The 22812-nt window shown below is 39.0% G+C and overlaps 4 protein-coding genes across 5 annotated transcripts; all 4 read left to right on the plus strand.

The window, feature by feature from the left end:
• The first annotated feature begins 547 nt into the window (after nucleotides 1-547).
• Nucleotides 548-13585, plus strand: LOC120559919 (P2Y purinoceptor 1-like). 2 transcript variants are annotated; one of them, XM_039802016.1, is made up of 2 exons: nucleotides 548-2064; nucleotides 13357-13585. In XM_039802016.1, exons 1-2 carry the CDS (start codon nucleotides 1286-1288, stop codon nucleotides 13550-13552), a joined length of 975 nt encoding a protein of 324 aa, XP_039657950.1. In that variant the 5' UTR covers nucleotides 548-1285; the 3' UTR covers nucleotides 13553-13585. The 2 variants fall into 2 exon arrangements, with proteins under 2 accessions (XP_039657950.1, XP_039657949.1); XM_039802015.1 differs by lacking the exon at nucleotides 13357-13585 and having other exon boundaries at nucleotides 649-2544.
• Nucleotides 5647-6927, plus strand: LOC120559921 (P2Y purinoceptor 1-like). The gene has a single exon (XM_039802018.1). It carries the CDS (start codon nucleotides 5687-5689, stop codon nucleotides 6659-6661), a length of 975 nt encoding a protein of 324 aa, XP_039657952.1. The 5' UTR covers nucleotides 5647-5686; the 3' UTR covers nucleotides 6662-6927.
• Nucleotides 13586-16467: 2882 nt separating the features above from the next.
• LOC120559920 (P2Y purinoceptor 1-like) lies at nucleotides 16468-17493 on the plus strand. The gene has a single exon (XM_039802017.1). It carries the CDS (start codon nucleotides 16508-16510, stop codon nucleotides 17480-17482), a length of 975 nt encoding a protein of 324 aa, XP_039657951.1. The 5' UTR covers nucleotides 16468-16507; the 3' UTR covers nucleotides 17483-17493.
• Nucleotides 17494-19011: 1518 nt separating this feature from the next.
• On the plus strand, nucleotides 19012-20071 carry LOC120559918 (P2Y purinoceptor 1-like). The gene has a single exon (XM_039802014.1). It carries the CDS (start codon nucleotides 19026-19028, stop codon nucleotides 20022-20024), a length of 999 nt encoding a protein of 332 aa, XP_039657948.1. The 5' UTR covers nucleotides 19012-19025; the 3' UTR covers nucleotides 20025-20071.
• The last annotated feature ends 2741 nt before the right edge of the window (nucleotides 20072-22812 follow it).

Below are 22812 nucleotides of genomic sequence, written 5' to 3' on the forward strand. Positions count from 1 at the left end.
TATTTGCGTGCGTTTTCTTTTAGTTGCGTGCTGTGTTTTATTTGCGTGCGTTGTCTTTTAGTTGCGTGCTGTGTTTTATTTGCGTGCGTTTTCTTTTAGTTGCGTGCTGTGTTTTATTTGCGTGCGTTTTCTTTTATTTGCGTGCTGTGTTTTATTTGCGTGCGTTTTCTTTTAGTTGCGTGCTGTGTTTTATTTGTGTGCGTTTTCTTTTAGTTGCGTGCTGTGTTTTATTTGTGTGCGTTTTCTTTTAGTTGCATGCTGTGGCCTATCAGGGCCACCGTAACTTTTTATAATTTTATATTTTTGAACATAAAGAACAGACAAATACAATTGAACAAGGTGCTTCCTTTTTTTGTGGAGGTGGGGTAGTGCACTATAGGGGGCTGGCTAAGCTGTTGTCCTTCATGGCATTTTTATCCCCTTACATTACTTTTACTTTTATACTTTAAGCAGGTTTGAAATCAGTATTTTTACACTTTTACTTGAGTAAAAAACTTGTGTTGATACTCAACTTCTACAGAAGTCTTTTCAAAACCTAGTATCTATACTTCTACTTAAGTAATGAATGTGAATACTTTCGACACCTCTGAATATTACTGATAACATACGGTACCAGGATACCATCAGCTCACTGTTAAGCAGCTGCAATAGAAAGTACCTTACCACAGGATGTGGCAAACCTTACAGTTTCTAACCAAATACCATAACATTTGTAGAGAAAGAAATCTGACAAACTATGAAGTGTAAACATTTTATTTTATTTCTGTAAAAACCTCTTTATCTTGATATAATTTATCTGAATAACTACAAGCTGGCTACTTCTTAGGGCTTCATGACATAGAAATATAATAGGCACACCCTAAATGTTTTAAACTCTCACGTTAGAAATGGTGCTAATTAAAGGCATAGGTTACTAAATAGAGCTAAACATTCAGTTTCCATTTCTCATAAGGTTTTGTCAGAGGCGTCAGAAAAGGAAAGAAAATCTACATGTAAGGCAGCACAAGCACATATAAACATGTAATTATAGTGTAAGCTGTTACTTGGGCTCAGCATGGATTCCCTTAGATGACTTTTAATTTTATATTTTCAATTAAAAAGAATCTGACAAACGCCAACCCGTGTTGTTTCCTGGATACCAGCAAGTGCAGGAACTCAAACGTATGTCAAGGGTGAAGCATAGAACAGGAAATATTCTCTGAACCACAGATGCTTTGATTCTGTTTCTGTCTATTCTTTCTCACACCCAGCAAGAGAAGGAGCTGTACTAACTGTCCAGAAGACAATGGCGAGCACATCTTGTCAAGGTATCAGATTTGACTTTACAGGCAGATTCCTGCCTCCTGTTTACATCTTAGTCTTCATCGTTGGTCTGCTAGCTAATGGATGGGGATTGAAGTCTTTGCTGCAGAAATGGAAGAAACTGGGCATCATTAATGTGTTTGTTTTCAACCTCGGACTTGCTGATATTCTGTACCTGCTCACACTCCCCTTTTTGGTGGTGTACTACTTTATGGAGAGAAAGTGGATCTTTGGAGACGCATTCTGCAAGATAACACGATTCTGCTTCAACCTGAATTTATATGGCAGCATTGGGTTCCTTACTTGTATAAGTGTGTACAGGTACCTGGCTATTGTCCATCCAATGAGAGTGATGGGAAGAATAACTGTCACTCACTCTGTGGGGATCTCAGTCATGGTTTGGTTCTTGGTAAGCGTTCAAAGTCTTCCAGACATGTTCTACAGCAAAACATTTGGAAACAAGCCTGAGCAATGCTTCGATACCACCTCTGACAGCTATGTGGATGATTACATTAAATACAGCCTTGGACGGACATTCACTGGGTTTTGTATCCCATTGCTCATCACACTGGGCTGCTATGGACATGTGATTGTCATTCTCTGCCGCACAAATACCACTGACAAGGTACTGAAACAGAGATGTTTGAAGTTGTTGTTCATCGTGATTCTTCTCTTCTCTGTTTGTTACATCCCCTATCATGTACTGAAGAACCTCAACCTCTGGTCAAGAGTTCTGCAAAGACAGAACATATGCTGTGAATGGTCTAATGGAGTCTACATTGCTCATCAGATAAGTCGTGGCCTTGTGTGTCTGAACAGTGCTCTCAACCCTCTGGTTTACCTCCATGGAAATGAAGATACTCCTGCTCAGCTCAGACAGATGCTCCAACAAGCTCGTAAAGCTTTCATGCGTCTCACCCCTAGTCAAGTTCCACTGGTCGAATTGTCTAAGATGTGAATGAAATTGAATTATTGTATTGCATCATCTTGTTCTGGGTCAAGGTTTTTATCTATGTTATGGTCATATTGCTATTAACACGCTCAAAAAGACTCAGATTTAAAAAAAGGAAATTAATTTATTATTATTATTATTTGAAAATGTCATGGTTCACTTTCAGAAAGGTTTGCTGAGAGAACAGGACCATGTTTTATGATCGGGGGCTCAGTGCTATGCATTATCTCTTTGGATTGAAACAGGAAGTTCATAGTGTGAAAGTGTAAAAATAAACAGGATGCAAACTGTATGAGCTTCACTGACTGCAACTGCACATCAAAGGGTAGCAAAGGAAGAATAACGAAAAGAATAGCGGCAGATTCATGTGTCAATATTAGTATGATCAAGCACAATGTGAAAACAACACAGATTAACAGCTATCAGCATAGCTTTGCAAAATCCCTCCAACTACATTGATCTTACTTTGTGGAAATAGTAATCATTTTGATAAATCATGGTTTGAGGAAAACAGTATTGTACAACAAATTTAATGATGGTGATTACAAATCAGGAAAAGATAAGATAGAAGAAAGAGTTAGACCAAATGTTGTCTTGGTAGCTGTCTGGGTTTACTCTGCAGAGATCTGAGGAGCAGTTAACCATAAACCTCATAAATCAACCGGACCTTAGAATTCCAACACAAAGAAAGAGGAAGGTGACGGACATCCGGCTGAAAATGAAGGACTTCCGGTGGATCTTCCTAAATGAATTGTTGTCAATATTGACTATGTATTGGGTAAGAGCCACTGTTATATTTACAGCCAAACAATCTCTAAACGGCTGGTACTGCTCCTCTTCCGCCACCTATAGCCTACCTGCTCAATGGATCAGTTAATGTCACGATGCTATGAGGTGGTACGGGGTGTGGTAGTATCGGTGTAATTTTATGATTATGAGTAGCACATGCGCACGGCATTGGACCGATTCCCAATACTGGCATCGGTCCATCCCATTTATTTCATTTAGAGATAAACCATAAAACGTGCAACAACTTAAAATATCACTTGTAAGGAAGACTAGTCTTAAAGAAAATGTCTTGAGATGAGTTAAATATAACAAGACAGTACAGGAACATACCAAATTAATTCTGTTGTGGTACTGGTTAATAGCACCATCTGAAAAGTGTAAGGTCAACACTACTTTTTAATGGTTAGGTTCAGTCCCACTTGTATTAACAAACTAGTTTTAATTTTGAATTTTAATTTTATTGTTGGATCTACCCGTCTGGGAAGATCAGATTTAAATGTTCGGTTTAATTGTGAATCATGATAAGATTCTGAGAATAACAGTACTTCTACAGGAAGTGATTTTTAAAAATGAATTGCCCCAGTTCCTTTTGGGCACCTTACCATTTTGTCATTGCATTTTATCACTGCAGGTGTTAACATTCTAAAAATAATGCAAATTTCACAGGAAATGACCTCTAAAGACATATTTCCTCATTCACTTTAACCATTCTCTGCACCATAGCGTACTTGCTTCAAAGTATTTGCTGCTTTTAGGTAGACAGAATGAAGAACAACTCTTTTCATCGCATCAGATTTGAGTTTACAGGCAGATTCCTGCCTCCTGTTTACATCTCAAAGCAGTTACACACCAACCAGACGGCCGACTGTCGGCAGGAAAGCCAGTCGGACTGATCAGTCTCCCGGAGTTGTCGCCCCAAAAAATGAAAACCGGCAGCTGATTGGATGAACGCGTCACATGGGTTTGTTTTCTCCGGAAATTCAAAGCCAGACTGTCATCGTGGCCTGTTCAAAATACGATCTCATATGGTACTAAAATAGTTCACTGAAACATGTTTCTGAAAACATTTTAAGCGAGAAATAGGCCATGCAGTTGCTGAATCTGTCTTCATTTCAGATCAACAAAGGTCAGTTTAGAAGATTTTCGTCAGATTTTGAGAGACTCTAGTCACGCTCATTCCGCTCGCCATTTCCGGGTGAGTCCTGACTGCCCTGCCTCTGACCGAACATGTCAGGACGACGGCACGGAACACACTGAACAGACTTGAGCCACCGACCTCACCAAACTGTCCAACAGCCGATTATCAGGTTAGTGTGTCAGCGCCCTTTGACAAAATAATTTACTGCTTGGGACGAGGGCATTGCAATAGCTTTATTTCTTTCAAATGATTTTGTTTACAATAGGATATTACAAGAGGATTATAATAAACAGTCCCTTAATTACTGATAACATACCAAGATACCATCAGCTCACTGTTGAGCAGCTGCAACAGAAAGTACCTAACCACAGGGTGTGGCAAACCTTACAGTTTCTAACCAAATACCATAACGTTTGTAGAGAAAGAAATCTGACACCTCTTGTCAGTGTAATAGGTTACCCGCAAGCATAAAGTGTGTCTCTAATACACAAACGGCAAACTATAAAGTGTAAACATTTTATTTTATTTCTGTAAAAACCTCTTTATCTTGATATAATTTATCTGAATAACTACAAGCTGGCAACTTCTTAGGGCTTCATGACACAGAAATATAATAGGCACACCCTAAATCAGAGATTTTCAACAGGGGGTCCGGGACCCTTATGGGGTCCTCAGAGTCACTGCAGGGGGGCCTCCAAATTACTGTTAATTTTTGAAAGTTTTCTTCAAAAATTAAAATGTCTTATTATGAATCCAACATACTATTAGCAAATATAAAACCCCACTGATGATAGGCTTACTGGCCTATAGGTAAGGTAGTCACTATAGCTAACCGCAGATATAGATAATCCTTAAGGATTCACATGTATGTTTAACATTAAAACATGGTTTGTAAAATCATGCCAACAATTATTATTTTAATAGCTTAGTATTCATATGCAACAAAAAAAGGTATTTATAAAAGGTTTTGGGCCGCACTACACGTTATTGTAGGCCCAGTTTAATATGCAACTTCATTTTATACAATATAAGGAGTAGGGGGTACCTGCTCCATCTCTCTTTTGGTTAAGGGGTCCCTGGCTTAAAAAACGTTGAAGCTCCTGCCCTAAATATTTAAAACTCTCACGTTAGAAATGGTGCTAATTAAAGGCATTGGTTACTAAATAGAGCTACACAATTAGTTTCTATTTCTCATAAGGTTTTGTCAGAGGCATCAGAAAAGGAAAGAAAATCTACATGTAAGGCAGCACAAGCACATATAAACATGTAATTGTAGTGGAAGCTGTTACTTGGGCTCAGCATGGATTCCCTTAGAAGACTTTTGATTTTATCTGACAAACCAGCCAATCCGTGTTGTTTCCTGGACATGCAGGAATTCAAACGTATGTCATACTGAGTCATGCAACAGGAAGTCTTGTCTGAACCACAGATGATTTGATTCTGTTTCTATCTATTCTATCTCACACCCAGCAAGAGAAGGAGCTGTACTAACTGTCCAGAAGACAATGGCAAACGCATCTTGTCAAGGTATCAGATTTGACTTTACAGGCAGATTCCTGCCTCCTGTTTACATCTTAGTCTTCATCATTGGTCTGCTAGCTAATGGATGGGGATTGAAGTCTTTGCTGCAGAAATGGAAGAAACTGGGCATCATTAATGTGTTTGTTTTCAACCTCGGACTTGCTGATATTCTGTACCTGCTCACACTCCCCTTTTTGGTGGTGTACTACTTTATGGAGAGAAAGTGGATCTTTGGAGACGCATTCTGCAAGATAACACGATTCTGCTTCAACCTGAATTTATATGGCAGCATTGGGTTCCTTACTTGTATAAGTGTGTACAGGTACCTGGCTATTGTCCATCCAATGAGAGTGATGGGAAGAATAACTGTCACTCACTCTGTGGGGATCTCAGTCATGGTTTGGTTCTTGGTGAGCGTCCAAAGTCTTCCAGACATGTTCTACAGCAAAACATTTGGAAACAAGCCTGAGCAATGCTTCGATACCACCTCTGACAGCTATGTGGATGATTACATTAAATACAGCCTTGGATGGACATTCACTGGGTTTTGTATCCCATTGCTCATCACACTGGGCTGCTATGGACATGTGATTGTCGTTCTCTGCCACACAAATACCACTGACAAGGTACTGAAACAGAGATGTTTGAAGTTGTTGTTCATCGTGATTCTTCTCTTCTCTGTTTGTTACATCCCCTATCATGTACTGAAGAACCTCAACCTCTGGTCAAGAGTTCTGCAAAGACAGAACATATGCCGTAAATGGTCTAATGAGGTCTACATTGCTCATCAGATAAGTCGTGGCCTTGTGTGTCTGAACAGTGCTCTCAACCCTCTGGTTTACCTCCATGGAAATGAAGATATTCCTGCTCAGCTCAGACAGCTGCTCCAGCAAGCTCGTAAAACTTTCATGCGTCTCGCCCCTAGTCAAGTTCCACTGGTTGAATTGTCTAATATGTGAATGAAATTGAATTATTGTATTGCATTATCTTGTTCTGGGTCAAGTTTTTTATCTATGTTATGGTCATATTGCTATTAACACGCTCAAAAAGGAAATTAATTTATTATTATTATTATTTGAAAATGTCATGGTTCACTTTCAGAAAGGTTTGCTGAGAGAACAGGACCGTGTTTTGTGATCGGGGGCTCAGTGCCATGCATGATTTCTTTGGATTGAAACAGGAAGTTCATAGTGTGAACGTGTAAAAATAAACAGGATGCAAACTGTATGAGCTTCACTGACTGCAACTGCACATTCAAGGGTAGCAAAGGAAACGTGCAACAACTTACAATATCACTTGTAAGGAAGACTAGTCTTAAAGAAAATGTCTTGAGATGTGTTAAATATAACAAGACAGTACAGAAACATACCAAATTAATTCTGTTGTGGTACTGGTTAATAACACCATCTGAAAAGTGTAATGTCAACACTACTTTTTAATGGTTAGGTTCAGTCCCACTTGTATTAACAAACTAGTTTTAATTTTGAATTTGAATTTTATTATTGGATCTACCCGTCTGGGAAGACCACATTTAAATGTTCGGTTTAATTGTGAATCATGATAAGATTCTGAGAATAACAGGACTTCTACAGGAAGTGATTTTTAAAAATGAATTGCCCCATGCAATTGCCCCAGTTCCTTTTGGGCACCTTACCATTTTGTCATTGCATTTTATCATTGCAGGTGTTAAGATTCTAAAAATAATGCAAATTTCACAGGAAATGACCTCTAAAGACATATTTCCTCATTCACTTTAACTGTTCTCTGCACCATAGCGCACTTGCTTCAAAGTATTTGCTGCTTTTAGGTAGACAGAATGAAGAACAACTCTTTTCATCGCATCAGATTTGAGTTTACAGGCAGATTTCTGCCTCCTGTTTACATCTCAAAGCAGTTACACACCAACCAGACGGCTGACTGTCGGCAGGAAAGCCAGTAAGACAGATTCATGTGTCAATATTGGTATGATCAAGCACAATGTGAAAACAACACAGATTAACAGCTATCAGCATAGCTGTGCAAAATCCCTCCAACTACAGTGATCTTACTTTGTGGAAATAGTAATCATTTTGATAAATCATGGTTTGAGGAGAACAGTATTGTACAACAAATTCAATGATGGTGATTACAAATCAGGAAAAGATAAGATACCATAAACAAGGGTTAGACCAAATGTTGTCTTGGTAGCTGTCTGGGTTTACCCTGCAGAGATCTGAGGAGCAGTTAACCATAGACCTCATAAATCCACCTAAGTTTAGAATTCCAACACAAAGAAAGAGTAAGGTGACGGACATCCGGCTGAAAATGAAGGACTTCCGGTGGATCTTCCTAAATGAATTGTCGTCAATATTGACTATGTATTGGGTAAGAGCCACTGTTATATATATCTGGTACTGCTCCTCTTCCGCCGCCTATAGCCTACCTGCTCGACGGAGAAGTTAATGTCACGATGCTATGAGGTGGTATAGGGTGTGGTAGTATCGGTGTAATTTTATGATTATGAGTAGTACATGCGCACGGCATTGGACCGATTCCCGATACTGGCATCGGTCCATCCCATTTATTTCATTTAGAGATAAACCATAAAACGTGCAACAACTTACAATATCACTTGTAAGGAAGACTAGTCTTAAAGAAAATGTCTTGAGATGAGTTAAATATAACAAGACAGTATAGGAACATACCAAATTAATTCTGTTGTGGTACTGGTTAATAGCACCATATGATAAGTGAAATGTCAACACTAAGGCTTCATCTGATTCATTCTGACGTGCTGACGTGTACGGTAAGCGTATTGTCACTTCCGGTGTTCCCGTGTTACAAACGCTAGTTTGCTGCTCCAGCAAAAACTTACTTACAGGCTATTTGCCTGGATTGCATTTGAATTACAATTGTTCTACTCAAGCACTTATACTTCGCTTCCCTTACAGTGACTGCCTCGCTGATCTTACAGTTGTTAAAACGCTGTTAGCTACTTTGCTATTCCTCTGCCTCCTTTAGTGATAACGATACATGTAATAAATGTAATATATTCGCTGCTCTGGAGGCAAGGCTTAGTGAGTTTGAGGCACGGCTCCGCATCATGGAATCAGAATCGTATGCTTCTGTAGCTAGCCAGCGCCACGTAGCTGAAGCGGGCCAACATACTGTAGCTTCTGTAGCTTCTGCTAGCTGTCCCCCGGCAGACCCCAAGCAGCCGGGCGAGTGGGTGACTGTCCGAGGGAAGCATAGCGTTAGATCTAAACCAGGGAGTGCACATGATGACGGTCGCTCTAAACTGAAGCATCTTCGTCTCTCTAACAGTTTCTCCCTACTCAGTGATACATCCGCTGATAAGCCAATTCTGGTTATTGGGCGCTCTATACTGCGACATGTGAAGCCGGCAGCCCCAGCGACTGCGGTCATATGTGTCCCCGGGGCTAGAGCGGGTGATATAGAATCCCATCTAAAGCTGCTGGCTAAAAAGAACCGTAAATACAGTAAGATCATACTTCACGTAGGTGGTAATGGTCGTAAATCGGAGATCACTAAAATTAATGTTGAGTCACTTTGTGCATACGCAAAGACAATGTCGGACTCAGTAGTTTTCTCTGGACCCCTGCCAAACCTGACCAGTGATGAAATGTACAGCCGTACGTCATCCTTCCATCGCTGGTTGTCGGGGTGGTGCCCAGCTAATGATGTGGGCTATGTGAATAACTGGAGGGCGTTCTGGGGAAAGCCTGGTCTGATTAGGAGAGACGGCATTCATCCCACCTGGGCCAGAGCCGCTCTCATATCAAAAAATCTTACCGTCATAAACCATGACAACCCAAGTTTGATATTAGTATCAGAGGTGCAGTGCAATGCGCCCCTCTGTGCTTCCCTTGGAGCAGTCGACCACTCATAGTCTAATAAGCAGGTTGTCTTTCCCCAGGCTCAGATCGGTTAAATCAAAGGTAAACAAAAGATGCACTATACTTAACAACCCAATTGGAATTAAAACGACTGCAACGATAGAACAAAATAGGAAAATTAGATGTGGACCATTAAATATTAGATCTCTGTCTTCTAAAGCAGTATTGGTAAAAGATTTGATATCAGATAATAAAATTGATTTATTTTGTTTTACTGAAACATGGCTGGTCCATGAAGAATATGTCAGTCTAAATGAAGCCACTCCTCCCCAGTCATATTAATACTCAAATTCCTAGAGGCTCAGGCCGAGGAGGGGGAGTTGCAGCCATCTTTGATTTAAGCCTGTTAATTAATCCTAAACCTAAACTAAATTATAACTTGTTTGAGAGTCTTGTTCTTAATCTTCAACATCCAAAATGGAAAACATTACAGCCAATTATATTCGTTGTTATTTACAGGGCTCCAGGTCCGTATTCTGAATTTGTATCTGAATTCTCCGAGTTTTTATCATGTTTAGTCCTTAAATCAGACAAAGTACTTATTGTAGGTGATTTTAATATCCATGTGGACGTTGACAATGATAGCCTTAGTACTGCTTTCAACTCATTATTAGATTCAATCGGTTTCAGTCAGAGTGTGCACAAGGCGACGCACTGTTTTAACCACACCCTCGACCTTGTGCTGGCATATGGTATTGAAATTGAGGATATAATAATATTTCCGCAGAATTCGGTATTATCAGATCATTCCTTAATTACTTTCAAATTCTTACTACCTGACTATACGAAATTAGATAAAAGCTTCTACACTAGATGCCTATCTGACAGTGCTATAGCTAAATTTAAGGAAGATATTCCAACAGCATTTGACTCTATGTCATGCCTTAACATAACAGTGGACCTTTATGTTAACCTCAGTCCTTCTCAAATTGATACATTTGTAGACGGTGCTACGACCTGCCTACGGACGAATTTAGACTCTGTTGCTCCCCTCAAAAAGAAGATGATGAAGCAAAGGAAACTAGCACCTTGGTATAACTCGCAAACTCGCAAATTAAAACAAATCTCGCGAAACCTCGAAAGTAAATGGCGTTCCACCAAAGTGGAAGAATCTCGTTTGGATTGGCAAGAAAGTCTCACAACCTATAGGAAGGCCCTAAGAAAGGCCAGATCAGACTATTACTCATCACTAATAAAAGAAAATAAGAACAACCCAAGGTTTCTTTTCAGCACTGTAGCCAGGCTGACAGATAGTCACAGCTCTACTGAGCCATCTATTCCTCTAGCTATGAGTAGTGATGACTTCATGAGATGCTTTAATGATAAAATTATAACAATTAGAGATAAAATCTATCACCTTTTGCCCTCAACTTCTAATGGTTCACCTTTAAACGCAGGACCGCTAGAAAGAACGACTATTCCCAACATATACTTAGACTGCTTTTATCCTATAGACCTTCAACAATTAATGTTAAAGATATCCTCAGCTAAGCCATCTACCTGTCTCTTAGACCCCATCCCAACGAGACTACTCAAAGAAGCATTACCCGTGGTTAACACTTCATTACTAGATATGATCAATATGTCCTTATTAAGAGGTTATGTACCGCAGTCATTTAAAATAGCTGTGATAAAACCTCTTCTGAAAAAACCCACTCTCGATCCTGAGGTCTTAGCAAACTATAGACCTATATCTAACCTTCCCTTTCTATCCAAGATCCTTGAGAAGGTAGTTGCTAATCAGTTATGTGATTTTCTACATAGCAATAGTTTATTTGATGACTTTCAATCAGGATTTAGAAAGAATCATAGCACAGAGACAGCACTGGTGAAAATTACTAACGACCTAACTGCTGCAGACAAAGGACTTGTCTCCATTCTTGTTTTACTAGATCTTAGTGCTGCATTTGACACTATTGACCATACAATCCTGTTACAGAGACTGGAACATTTAGTTGGCATTAAAGGAATCGCTCTAAGCTGGTTTAAGTCCTATTTCTCTGATCGATCTCAATTTGTTAATGTTAATGATAAATCCTCCAAGTAAGCTAAAGTTAGCCATGGCGTTCCACAAGGCTCAGTGCTTGGACCAATTCTATTTTCCTTATATATGCTTCCTCTTGGTAATATTATTAGGAAACATTCAATTATCTTTTTTGGTTTAATCGTGAATCATGAAACATGAAGATTCTGAGAATAATGGAACTTCTACAGGAAGTGATTTTTAAAAATAAATTGCCCCAGTTCCTTTTGGGCACCTTACCGGTCCATGTATTTTTTCGTTCATTCGATTTTCATTTCATAAACAGGTATTAAAAAACAAAAAACAAATGGTTATTTGATTTTCATTTTAAAATACATTTGAAATTGAAATACAAGGCATTTTTTCCTTTTCATGGTCAAAAGGGCATGGGAGAAATTTAAAATATGCTGTGATTTTCATTTTCTATTTCATATAACAAAAATAAAATCACTTGGAAATAGAAATTAAAAAAGGCTTGTTTTTTTTATATTCAGAGACCGGATGTTGTCATTTCCAAGGCAACAGCGCCAGCATAGCCTACCAGTGTTGTTTTCAGCCCAGGATAAAATTACTTTGGAAACCTATACTCTTGATAATGCCTATGGGAAATTTTATTTCATAATGTCACATTTATTTATTACCCTCTCTCCCTGCCTCCCTCTGACTCTCTGTCTCTACCCACCGCAGACAACTTCGCCCCAAGAGAGTCGAACCAGCTGAGGAAATAGACTTTCAGTTCACGTCTGTAACGTTACCATTACGCCACCGTTACCAATCCCAGCAAACTTTCTGTTGCTGCCTTTAAGCTTGCTGATCTGGCAGAGTCACCGGCGGTTCAGGATCAGATCATGGGGATCAGACCTCCGGTGCTGGGTCCAATATTCTAATATTAGCTGCTGCAGCTAGCTAGCAGCTAGCCACCAGCCCTGTGACCTCAGTCCCGCGGTTCGCTCCCCGGTGCTGACTGATTCTGGTCCGTCTGCAGAGCTGGCGTCAACCGCTCTAGCTGAGCTGGGAATCTGCCGCTCTCGTGATTTATTCATATTTTCTTTTCTTTGCAGATAGTGATATGCTATGATGCACTGATGCCAGGCAGGCTTGCTGCACAACTGGAAGAAACTAAAGATCATCAATGTGTTTGTTCTCAATCTCGGACTTGCTGATATTCTGTACCTGCTCACACTCCCATTGTTGATGGTGTACCATGTTTTAAAGAGAACATGGATCTTCGGAGACACATTCTGCAAGATAACAAGATTCTGCTTCAACCTGAATTTATATGGCAGCATTGGGTTCCTTACTTGTATAAGTGTGTACAGGTACCTGGCTATTGTCCATCCAGTGATAGTGATGGGAAGATTAACTCTGACTCACTCTGTGCGAATCTCAGCCATGGTTTGGTTTTTAGTCAGCGTTCAAAGTCTTCAAGACATGTTCTACAGCAAAACATTTGGAAACAACACTGAGAAATGCTTCGATACCACCTCTGACATCTATGTGGATGATTACATTAAATACAGCCTTGGATGGACAGTCACTGGATTTTGTATCCCATTGCTCATCACACTGGGCTGCAATGGACATGTGATTGTCGTTCTCTGCCGCACAAATACCACTGACAAGGTACTGAAACCGAGAAGCTTGAAGTTGTTGTTCATCGTGATTCTTCTCTTCTCTGTTTGTTACATCCCCTATCATGTACTGAAGAACTTGAGGTTGAGATATGCCGTGAATGGTCTAATGGAGTCTACATTGCTCATCAGATAAGTCGTGGCCTTGTGTGTCTGAACAGTGCTCTTAACACTCTGGTTTATCTCCATGGAAATGAAGATATTCCTGCTCAGCTCAGAAGACAACTCCAGCAAGCTCGTAAAGCTTTCATGCGTCTCACCCCTAGTCAAGTTCCACTGGTCGAATTGTCTAATATGTGAATGAAATTGAATTATTGTATTGCATCATCTTGTTCTGGGTCAAGGATTTTATCTATGTTATGGTCATATTGCTATTAACACGCTCAAAAAGGCTCAGATTTAAAAAAGGAAACTAATATATTATTATTTGAATAATAATAATAAGCACTTATTCACAACTCCTGTATACTCCTACACATTGGGAAGCCATTGTACTGGTGGTTTTGACCTTATTCGGGAATCAAAATGATTTGGCAAATGTAGAGAAAGTAATTTACAGTATTTAGCACTTTTTTTGATCAAAGAAGTTACACAGTGCTTTACAGTAACAAGAAAAGGGAAAGAGAGGAGATATACAAGACAGAGAAGACACTATAAAAAAAAACAAGGAGAAATAAGTGTATAACCCCTAAAAGAAAAAGGTACAATCACAAGTTGTTTTCAAGAAAGATGTGCACTGATTTTCCCTCTGAGACTTTCCCTCCTAGAGGTCAGAGGCCACAGCAAACCCTTTAAGTACAAAGGTGCCTGATCATGTAATGCCAGTTGTATGCCAAAAGTGGCATTTTAAAATCAATCCTCAAAATGAAAGGGAGCCAATAGAGAGTCACCAAAGCTGGTGTCATGTGTGGTTTATATTTAGTTTTTGTTAAAAGCATTGCTGCTGAATTCTGGACTATTATTTATTATTTATTTATTATCTGTTGCAAAAGAGAAAATATGCTGAGGCTCCTTAACAAAACTATCCAGTAGTCAACACCGGATACAATAAAATCATGGTTGACTTTTTCCAAATCTTTTGGCTCATATGGAGTTCAGAATTTAGGTTGGGATCATCACCAAATGGGCCAATTAAATTTTAAATTCTGCATTACCGTATTTGGGCGAAGAAAATTATTTATTGTAATTCAAATACAGTTTTTCCACCTAAAAGACCCAAGTTATGAATTGAGGACAGTTGGCCATAATGTTAATTTGGTCATAAAGATATTTTTTAAAGAAATATTTAGACTGCTTACCAGCAACATATGTCTTTAAGAGCAAATGTCAATGTCTTAAAAATGTGTTTGTTTGATAGAAAGTTCTGCCACAGAATGACTCCAACCCTTGTGTTGACAGATAATGTTTTCTGACGTGATGCAGTGCAACTCTTAGATTGTACAGTTTTGTTTTTGTGTTTTTGTAGTCTTGCGACATTGCACTTCATTCTTTATTTTCTGTTTTGTTGTAAATAATTCTGGACGGATGTCTCTTATGTATAGTGAAACATCTCATCTCATCGTCTCAATACCTTACATATGTCTCGCATTTTTTGCTCTCAGCGATTTTTGTGTTTTTTGATTCATATTTTTTCATATTATAGTATTCACAGATTTCTATAGTCATGCTGTACGGAGCTTTTCCCAACATTTCACTTCATTCATCAATAAGTACTGTGCAGTGAGCTTCTTCTTTTTGTAAATGAGCTGTTAAATGTTATGCTTACAGAAATGCACAGCACCACATAAGTCATTTTTGGTATACCATAAAACAAATTAAGCCAAATGAATGACTAGTATTACTATTAATGGCATTTTGTATGTCTTTACAATTCTGCACATAAGCATGCACTGTGCCTCAGTCTCTCCAGATGAGACATCCTGACATATTGTGGACAAAATAATCTACTGCTGGGGATGAGGGCATTGCAATAGCTTAATTTCTTTCAAATAATTTTGTTTACAATAGGATATTACAAGAGAATTATAATAAACAGTCCCTGTAATATTACCGATAACATACGGTACCAAGATACCATCAGCTCACTGTTGAGCATCTGCAACAGAAAGTACCTAACCTCAGGGTGTGGCAAACCTTACAGTTTCTAACCAAATACCATAACGTTTGTAGAGAAAGAAATCTGACACCTCTTGTCAGTGTAATAGGTTACCCGCAAGCATAAAGTGTGTCTCTAATACACAAACGGCAAACTATAAAGTGTAAACATTTTATTTTATTTCTGTAAAAACCTCTTTATCTTGATATAATTTATCTGAATAACTACAAGCTGGCTACTTCTTAAGTTTTCATGACATAGAAATATAATAGGCACACCCTAAATCAGAGATTTTCAACAGTGGGTCCGGGACCCTTAGGGGGTCCTCAGAGTCACTGCAGGGGGCCTCCAAATTACTGTCAATTTTTGAAAGTTTTCTTCAAAAATTAAAATGTCTTAATATGAATCCAACATACTATTAGCAAATATAAAACCCCACTGATGATAGGCTTACTGGCCTATAGGTAAGGTAGTCACTATAGCTAACCACAGATATAGATAATCCTTAAGGATTCACATGTATGTTTAACATTAAAACATGGTTTGTAAAATCATGCCAACAATTATTATTTTAATAGCTTAGTATTCATATGCAACAAAAAAAAGGTATTTATAAAAGGCTTTAGGCTGCCCTACACGTTATTGTAGGCCCAGTTTAATATGCAACTTCATTTTATACAATATATGGAGTAGGGGGTACCTGCTCCGTCTCTGTTTCGGTTAAGGGGTCCCTGGCTTAAAAAACGTTGAAGCTCCTGCCCTAAATGTTTTAAACTCTCACGTTAGAAATGGTGCTAATTAAAGGCGTAGGTTACTAAATAGAGCTAAACATTCAGTTTCTATTTGTCATAAGGTTTTGTCAGAGGCATCAGAAAAGGAAAGAAAATCTACATGTAAGGCAGCAAAAGCACATATAAACATGTAATTGTAGTGGAAGCTGTTACTTGGGCTCAGCATGGATTCCCTTAGATGACTTTTAATTTTATCTGACAAACCAGCCAATCCGTGTTGTTTCCTGGACATGCAGGAATTCAAACGTATGTCATACTGAGTCATGCAACAGGAAGTCTTGTCTGAACCACAGATGATTTGATTCTGTTTCTATCTATTCTATCTCACACCCAGCAAGAGAAGGAGCTGTACTAACTGTCCAGAAGACAATGGCAAACGCATCTTGTCAAGGTATCAGATTTGACTTTACAGGCAGATTCCTGCCTCCTGTTTACATCTTAGTCTTCATCATCGGTCAGCTAGCTAATGGATGGGGATTGAAGTCTTTGCTGCAGAAATGGAAGAAACTGGGCATCATTAATGTGTTTGTTTTCAACCTCGGACTTGCTGATATTCTGTACCTGCTCACACTCCCCTTTTTGGTGGTGTACTACTTTATGGAGAGCAAGTGGATCTTTGGAGACACATTCTGCAAGATAACAAGATTCTGCTTCAACCTGAATTTATATGGCAGCATGGGGTTCCTTACTTGTATAAGTGTGTACAGGTACCTGGCTATTGTCCATCCAATGAGAGTGATGGGAAGAATAACTGTCACTCACTCTGTGGGGATCTCAGTCATGGTTTGGTTCTTGGTGAGCGTTCAAAGTCTTCCAGACATGTTCTACAGCAAAACATTTGGAAACAACACTGAGAAATGCTTTGATACAACCTCTGACAGCTATGTGGATGATTACATTAAATACAGCCTTGGATGGACACTCACTGGGTTTTGTATCCCATTGCTCATCACACTGGGCTGCTATGGACATGTGATTGTCATTCTCTGCCGCACAAATGCCACTGACAAGGTACTGAAACCGAGAAGCTTGAAGTTGTTGTTCATCGTGATTCTTCTCTTCTCTGTTTGTTACATCCCCTATCATGTACTGAAGAACCTCAACCTCTGGTCAAGAGTTCTGCAAAGACAGAACATATGCCGTGAATGGTCTAATGGAGTCTACATTGCTCATCAGATAAGTCGGGGCCTTGTGTGTCTGAACAGTGCTCTCAACCCTCTGGTTTACCTCCATGGAAATGAAGATACTCCTGCTCAGCTCAGACAGCTGCTCCAGCAAGCTCGTAAATCTTTCATGCGTCTCACCCCTAGTCAAGTTCCACTGGTTGAATTGTCTAATATGTGAATGAAATTGAATTATTGTATTGCATCATGTTGTTCTGGGTCAAGGTTTTTATCTATGTCATTGTCATATTGCTATTAACACGCTCAAAAAGACTCAGATTAAAATAAGGAAATTAATTTATTATTATTATTATTTGAAAATGTCACGGTTCACTTTCAGAAAGGTTTGCTGAGAGAACAGGACCGTGTTTTGTGATCGGGGGCTCAGTGCTATGCATTATCTCTTTGGATTGAAACAGGAAGTTCATAGTGTGAACGTGTAAAAACAAACAGGATGCAAACTGTATGAGCTTCACTGACTGCAACTGCACATTCAAGGGTAGCAAAGGAAGAATAACGAAAAGAATAGCAGCAGATTCATGTGTCAATATTAGTATGATCACGCACAATGTGAAAACAACACAGATTAACAGCTATCAGCATAGCTGTGCAAAATCCCTCCAACTACAGTGATCTTACTTTGTGGAAATATTAATCATTTTGATAAAGCATGGGTTGAGAAAAACAGTATTGTACAACAAATTTAATGATAGTGATGACAAATCAGGAAAAGATAAGATACCATAAACAAGAGTTAGACCAAATGTTGTCTTGGTAGCTGTCTGGGTTTACCCTGCAGAGATCTGAGGAGCAGTTAACCATAGACCTCATAAATCCACCTAAGTTTAGAATTCCAACACAAAGAAAGAGGAAGGTGACGGACATCCGGCTGAAAAAGAAGGACTTCCGGTGGATCTTCCTAAATGAATTGTCGTCGATATTGACTATGTATTGGGTAAGAGCCATTGTTATATTTACAGCCAAACAATCTCTAAACGGCTGGTACTGCTCCTCTTCCGCCGCCTATAGCCTACCTGCTCGACGGAGAAGTTAATGTCACGATGCTATGAGGTGGTACAGGGTGTGGTAGTATCGGTGTAATTTTATGATTACAGGTAGTACATGCGCACGGCATTGGTGCATCGTATTTATTTCATTTACAGATAAACCATAAAACGTGCAACAACTTACAATATCACTTGAAAGGAAGACTAGTCTTAAAGAAAATGTCTTGAGATGAGTTAAATACAACAAGACAGTACAGGAACATGCAAAATTCATTCTGTTGTGGTACTGGTTAATATTACCATATGATAAGTGAAATGTCAACACTACTTTTTAATGGTTAGGTTCAGTCCCACTTGTATTAACAAACTAGTTTTAATTTTTAATTTTAATTTTATTATTAGATAGGGTAGATCATCCGTCTTGGAAGACCACATTTAAATGTTCAGTTTAATCGTGAATCATGATAAGATTCTGAGAATAACGGAACTTCTACAGGAAGCAATTTAAAAAAATAAATTGCCCCAGTTCCGTTTGGGCACCTTACCATTTTATCATTGCACCTACTCCTCTTACCAAGATGAGTAAGTGATAAGATTCTAAGAATAATGAAAATTCCACAGGAAATGACCTTTAAAGACATATTTCCTCATTCACTTTAACTGTTCTGCACCATAGCGCACTTGCTTCAAAGTATTTGCTGCTTTTAGGGAGACAGAATGAAGAACACCTCTTTTTATAGCATCAGCTTTGAGTTTACAGGCCGATTCCTGCCTCCTGTTTACATCTTAGTCTTCATCATTGGTCTGGTAGCTAATGGATGGGGATTAAAGTCTTTGCTGCACAACTGGAAGAAACTAAAGATCATCAATGTTTTTGTTCTCAATCTCGGACTTGCTGATATTCTGTACCTGCTCACACTCCCATTGTTGGTAGTGTACCATGTTTTAAAGAGAACATGGATCTTCGGAGACACATTCTGCAAGTTAACAAGATTCTGCTTCAACCTGAATTTATATGGCAGTATCGGGTTCCTTACTTGTATAAGTGTGTACAGGTACCTGGCTATTGTCCATCCAGTGAGAGTGATGGGAAGATTAACTCTGACTCACTCTGTGGGGATCTCAGTCATGGTTTGGTTTTTAGTCAGCGTTCAAAGTCTTCCGGACATGTTCTACAGCAAAGCATTTGGAAACAACACTGAGAAATGCTTTGATACCACCTCTGACAGCTATGTGGATGATTACATTAAATACAGCCTTGGATGGACACTCACTGGGTTTTGTATCCCATTGCTCATCACACTGGGCTGCTATGGACATGTGATTGTCGTTCTCTGCCGCACAAATACCACTGACAAGGTACTGAAACAGAGAAGCTTGAAGTTGTTGTTCATCGTGATTCTTCTCTTCTCTGTTTGTTACATCCCCTATCATGTACTGAAGAACCTCAACCTCTGGTCAAGAGTTCTGCAAAGACAGAACATATGCTGTGAATGGTCTAATGGAGTCTACATTGCTCATCAGATATGTCGTGGCTTTGTGTGTCTGAACAGTGTTCTCAACCCTCTGGTTTACCTCCATGGAAATGAAGATATTCCTGCTCAGCTCAGACAGCTGCTCCAGCAAGCTCGTCAGATGGTCAGCCGTCCGCCTCCAACAAACTCTGCTGGTGTGCCTATGGCACAAATCACAGATGGAAGTTATAGAACATGTTAAAACATTTTTCTGTATGTCATTATTTTCTTTCTATTGCCACATCTATATTACGATTATATTTGTGCTATGCAGTTTAGAAGGAAGAGTTTTTTTTTTATTGTTTTTGTATTCTTGTATTTTTATGTTGTTTTTATATAAACATTATCATTCTTTCATGCTCTGTTAATTAAAGGAATGTTGAATTTTCTGACTTACAGTTAATTATTGGGGGGATTTCAGTTTTGTGTGGTGTCCATGTGAATTCAAATTGATTGTTGTATCTGTGTGATTGATGATTTTATTTTTGTTCCAAACAGGGTTTTCAGATTGAATATTTATCCACATTCTTAAAAGATACATTGTTTTTTGGATGTGATAGGTGACTCTGTGCTTTTTTATGCTCATGGGTAATGGGTTGGTGCCAAATTTTGGAATATTTTGATGATAATACTTTTGTAGGCTATTTTTAAAAGAATATAACATTTTGAATGCAGTAGGCCTATGCATTAGTAGGCTACTTACAGTAGTATTGGTTATTAGTTTACTTAAGGCTGAGTAAAATATCTCACTTATACTAATACTTCTTCCACCACTAATTAAAACAAGTTCATAAAAAGCAATGTGGTTAACTCAAGGTTTAAGGTTTTACGCGGTCCGTGTACTTTTTCGTTCATTCGATTTTCATTTCATAAACAGACTTAAAAAACAAAAAACGAATGGTTATTTGATTTTCATTTTAAAATACAACAATTGAAATTGAAATACAAGGCATTATTTTCCTTTTCATGGTCAAAAGGGGATGGGAGAAATTAAAAATATGCTGTGATTTTCATTTTCTATTTCATATAACAAAAATAAAATCACTCGGAAATAGAAATGAAAAAAGGTTTGTTTTTTCATATTCAGAGACCGGATGTTGTCATTTCCAAGGCAACAGCGCCAGCATAGCCTACCAGTGTTGCTTTTAGCCCAGGCTAAAATTACTTTGGAAACCTGTGCTCTAGATAATGCTTGGGGGGAATTTTATTTCATAATGCCACATGTATTTATTCCCCTCTCTCCCTGTCTCCCTCTGACTCTCTGTCTCTACCCGCCGCAGACAACTTCCCCCAATCGAACCAGCTGAGGAAACAGACTTTCATTCCACGGCTGTAACGCGTTACCGCACAGCCACCGTTAACAATCCCAGCAAACGTTCTGTTGCTGATCTGGCAGAGTCACCGGCGGTTCGGGATCAGATCATGGGGATCAGACATCCGGTGCTGGGTCTATTCTAATATTAGCTGCTGTTGCAGCTAGCTAGCAGGTAGCCACCAGCCCTGTGACCTCGGTCCTCGCGGTTCGCTCCCCGGTGTTGACTGACTCTGGTCCGTCTGCAGAGCTGGCGTTACCCGCTCTAGCTGAGCTGGGAATCTGCCGCGCTCGTGATTTATTCATATTTTATTTTATTTGCAGATAGTGATATGCTATGATGCACTGATGTCAGGCAGGCTTGCTGCTGCTTTTAGTCTGAGTCTGTGAGATAACCAAACTTCCCTTAAATATAACGTGCATATAAATAGATGGAATAAATAAAAGTCACTCGAAATACATAGTAAAACATACATGTATAGGCTATGTATGTAGGCTATTGAACTATTATGACCAAAGCCTGTATTTCATGATCTATTTCATAGCCATATGTATATTTATGTAAAGGGGGGCAAAAAACGGAAGTTATAGGCTACAGATTCCCTCAGCTGCAGCCGGGACATTCTAAAACACTTAACGTGAAAAAGCTTAACTTTAATATACCTAAACAATGATCAATCAGATATCAGTCAGTTATCAGTCAGATAACGTCCATAACGACTTTGGGTTAGATTTTTTGATCACTGTTTATAAACAGTGATCAAAAAATCGCTTAACGTGAAAAAGCTTAATGGTTAACCACGTTAAGCTTTTTCCTTACAATTTCCCTTAATGAAGCAGAAATCCTTAATGTCAGCTAACGTCCATAATAATTGTACTCTGGGTTAGATTTTTGACAGTTTTCAGTGGTTATGAGGAGCAATATGAGAGAGAAATTTGGTAATCCTTGATCATTGCTTATTGATCATAGAGCGGGTAACGCCAGCTCTGCAGAGTCAGTCCCGGGAGCGAACCGCGAGGACCGAGGTCACAGGGCTGGTGGCTAGCTGCTAGCTAGCTGCAGCAGCAGCTAATATTAGAATATTAGACCCAGCACCGGAGGTCTGATCCCTATGATCTGATCTCGAACCCCCGGTGACTCTCTGCCAGATCAGCAAGCTTAACGGCAGCAACAGAACGTTTGCTGTGATTGTTAACAGTGGCGTAACGGTAACGTTACAGCCGTGAACCGAAAGTCTATTTGCTCGCGCTGGTTGGCTCTCTCGGGGTGAAGTTGTCTGCGGTGGGTAGAGACAGGGAGGCAGGGAGAGAGGGTAATAAATACATGTGACATTATGAAATAAAATCCCCCAAGGATTATCAAGAGTATAGCTAGGTTTCCAAAGTAATTTTGGCCTGGGCTGAACACTGGTAGGCTAGGTTGGCGCTGTTGCCTTGGAAATAACAACATCCGGTCTCTGAATATAAAAACAAGCCTTTTTCGCGTTTGTTTTCGAGTGATTTTATTTTTGTTATATAAAATAGAAAATGAAAATCACAGCATATTTTAAATTTCTCCCATCCCATTTCGACCATGAAAAGAAAAACGCATTGTATTTCAATTTCAAATATCGTATTTTAAAACGAAAATCAAATAACCATTCGTTTTTTGTTTTTTAATACCTGTTTATGAAATGAA

The sequence above is a fragment of the Perca fluviatilis genome, chromosome 5 (genome assembly GCF_010015445.1).
Source record: "Perca fluviatilis chromosome 5, GENO_Pfluv_1.0, whole genome shotgun sequence".
NCBI classification, from domain to species: Eukaryota; Metazoa; Chordata; class Actinopteri; order Perciformes; family Percidae; genus Perca; species Perca fluviatilis.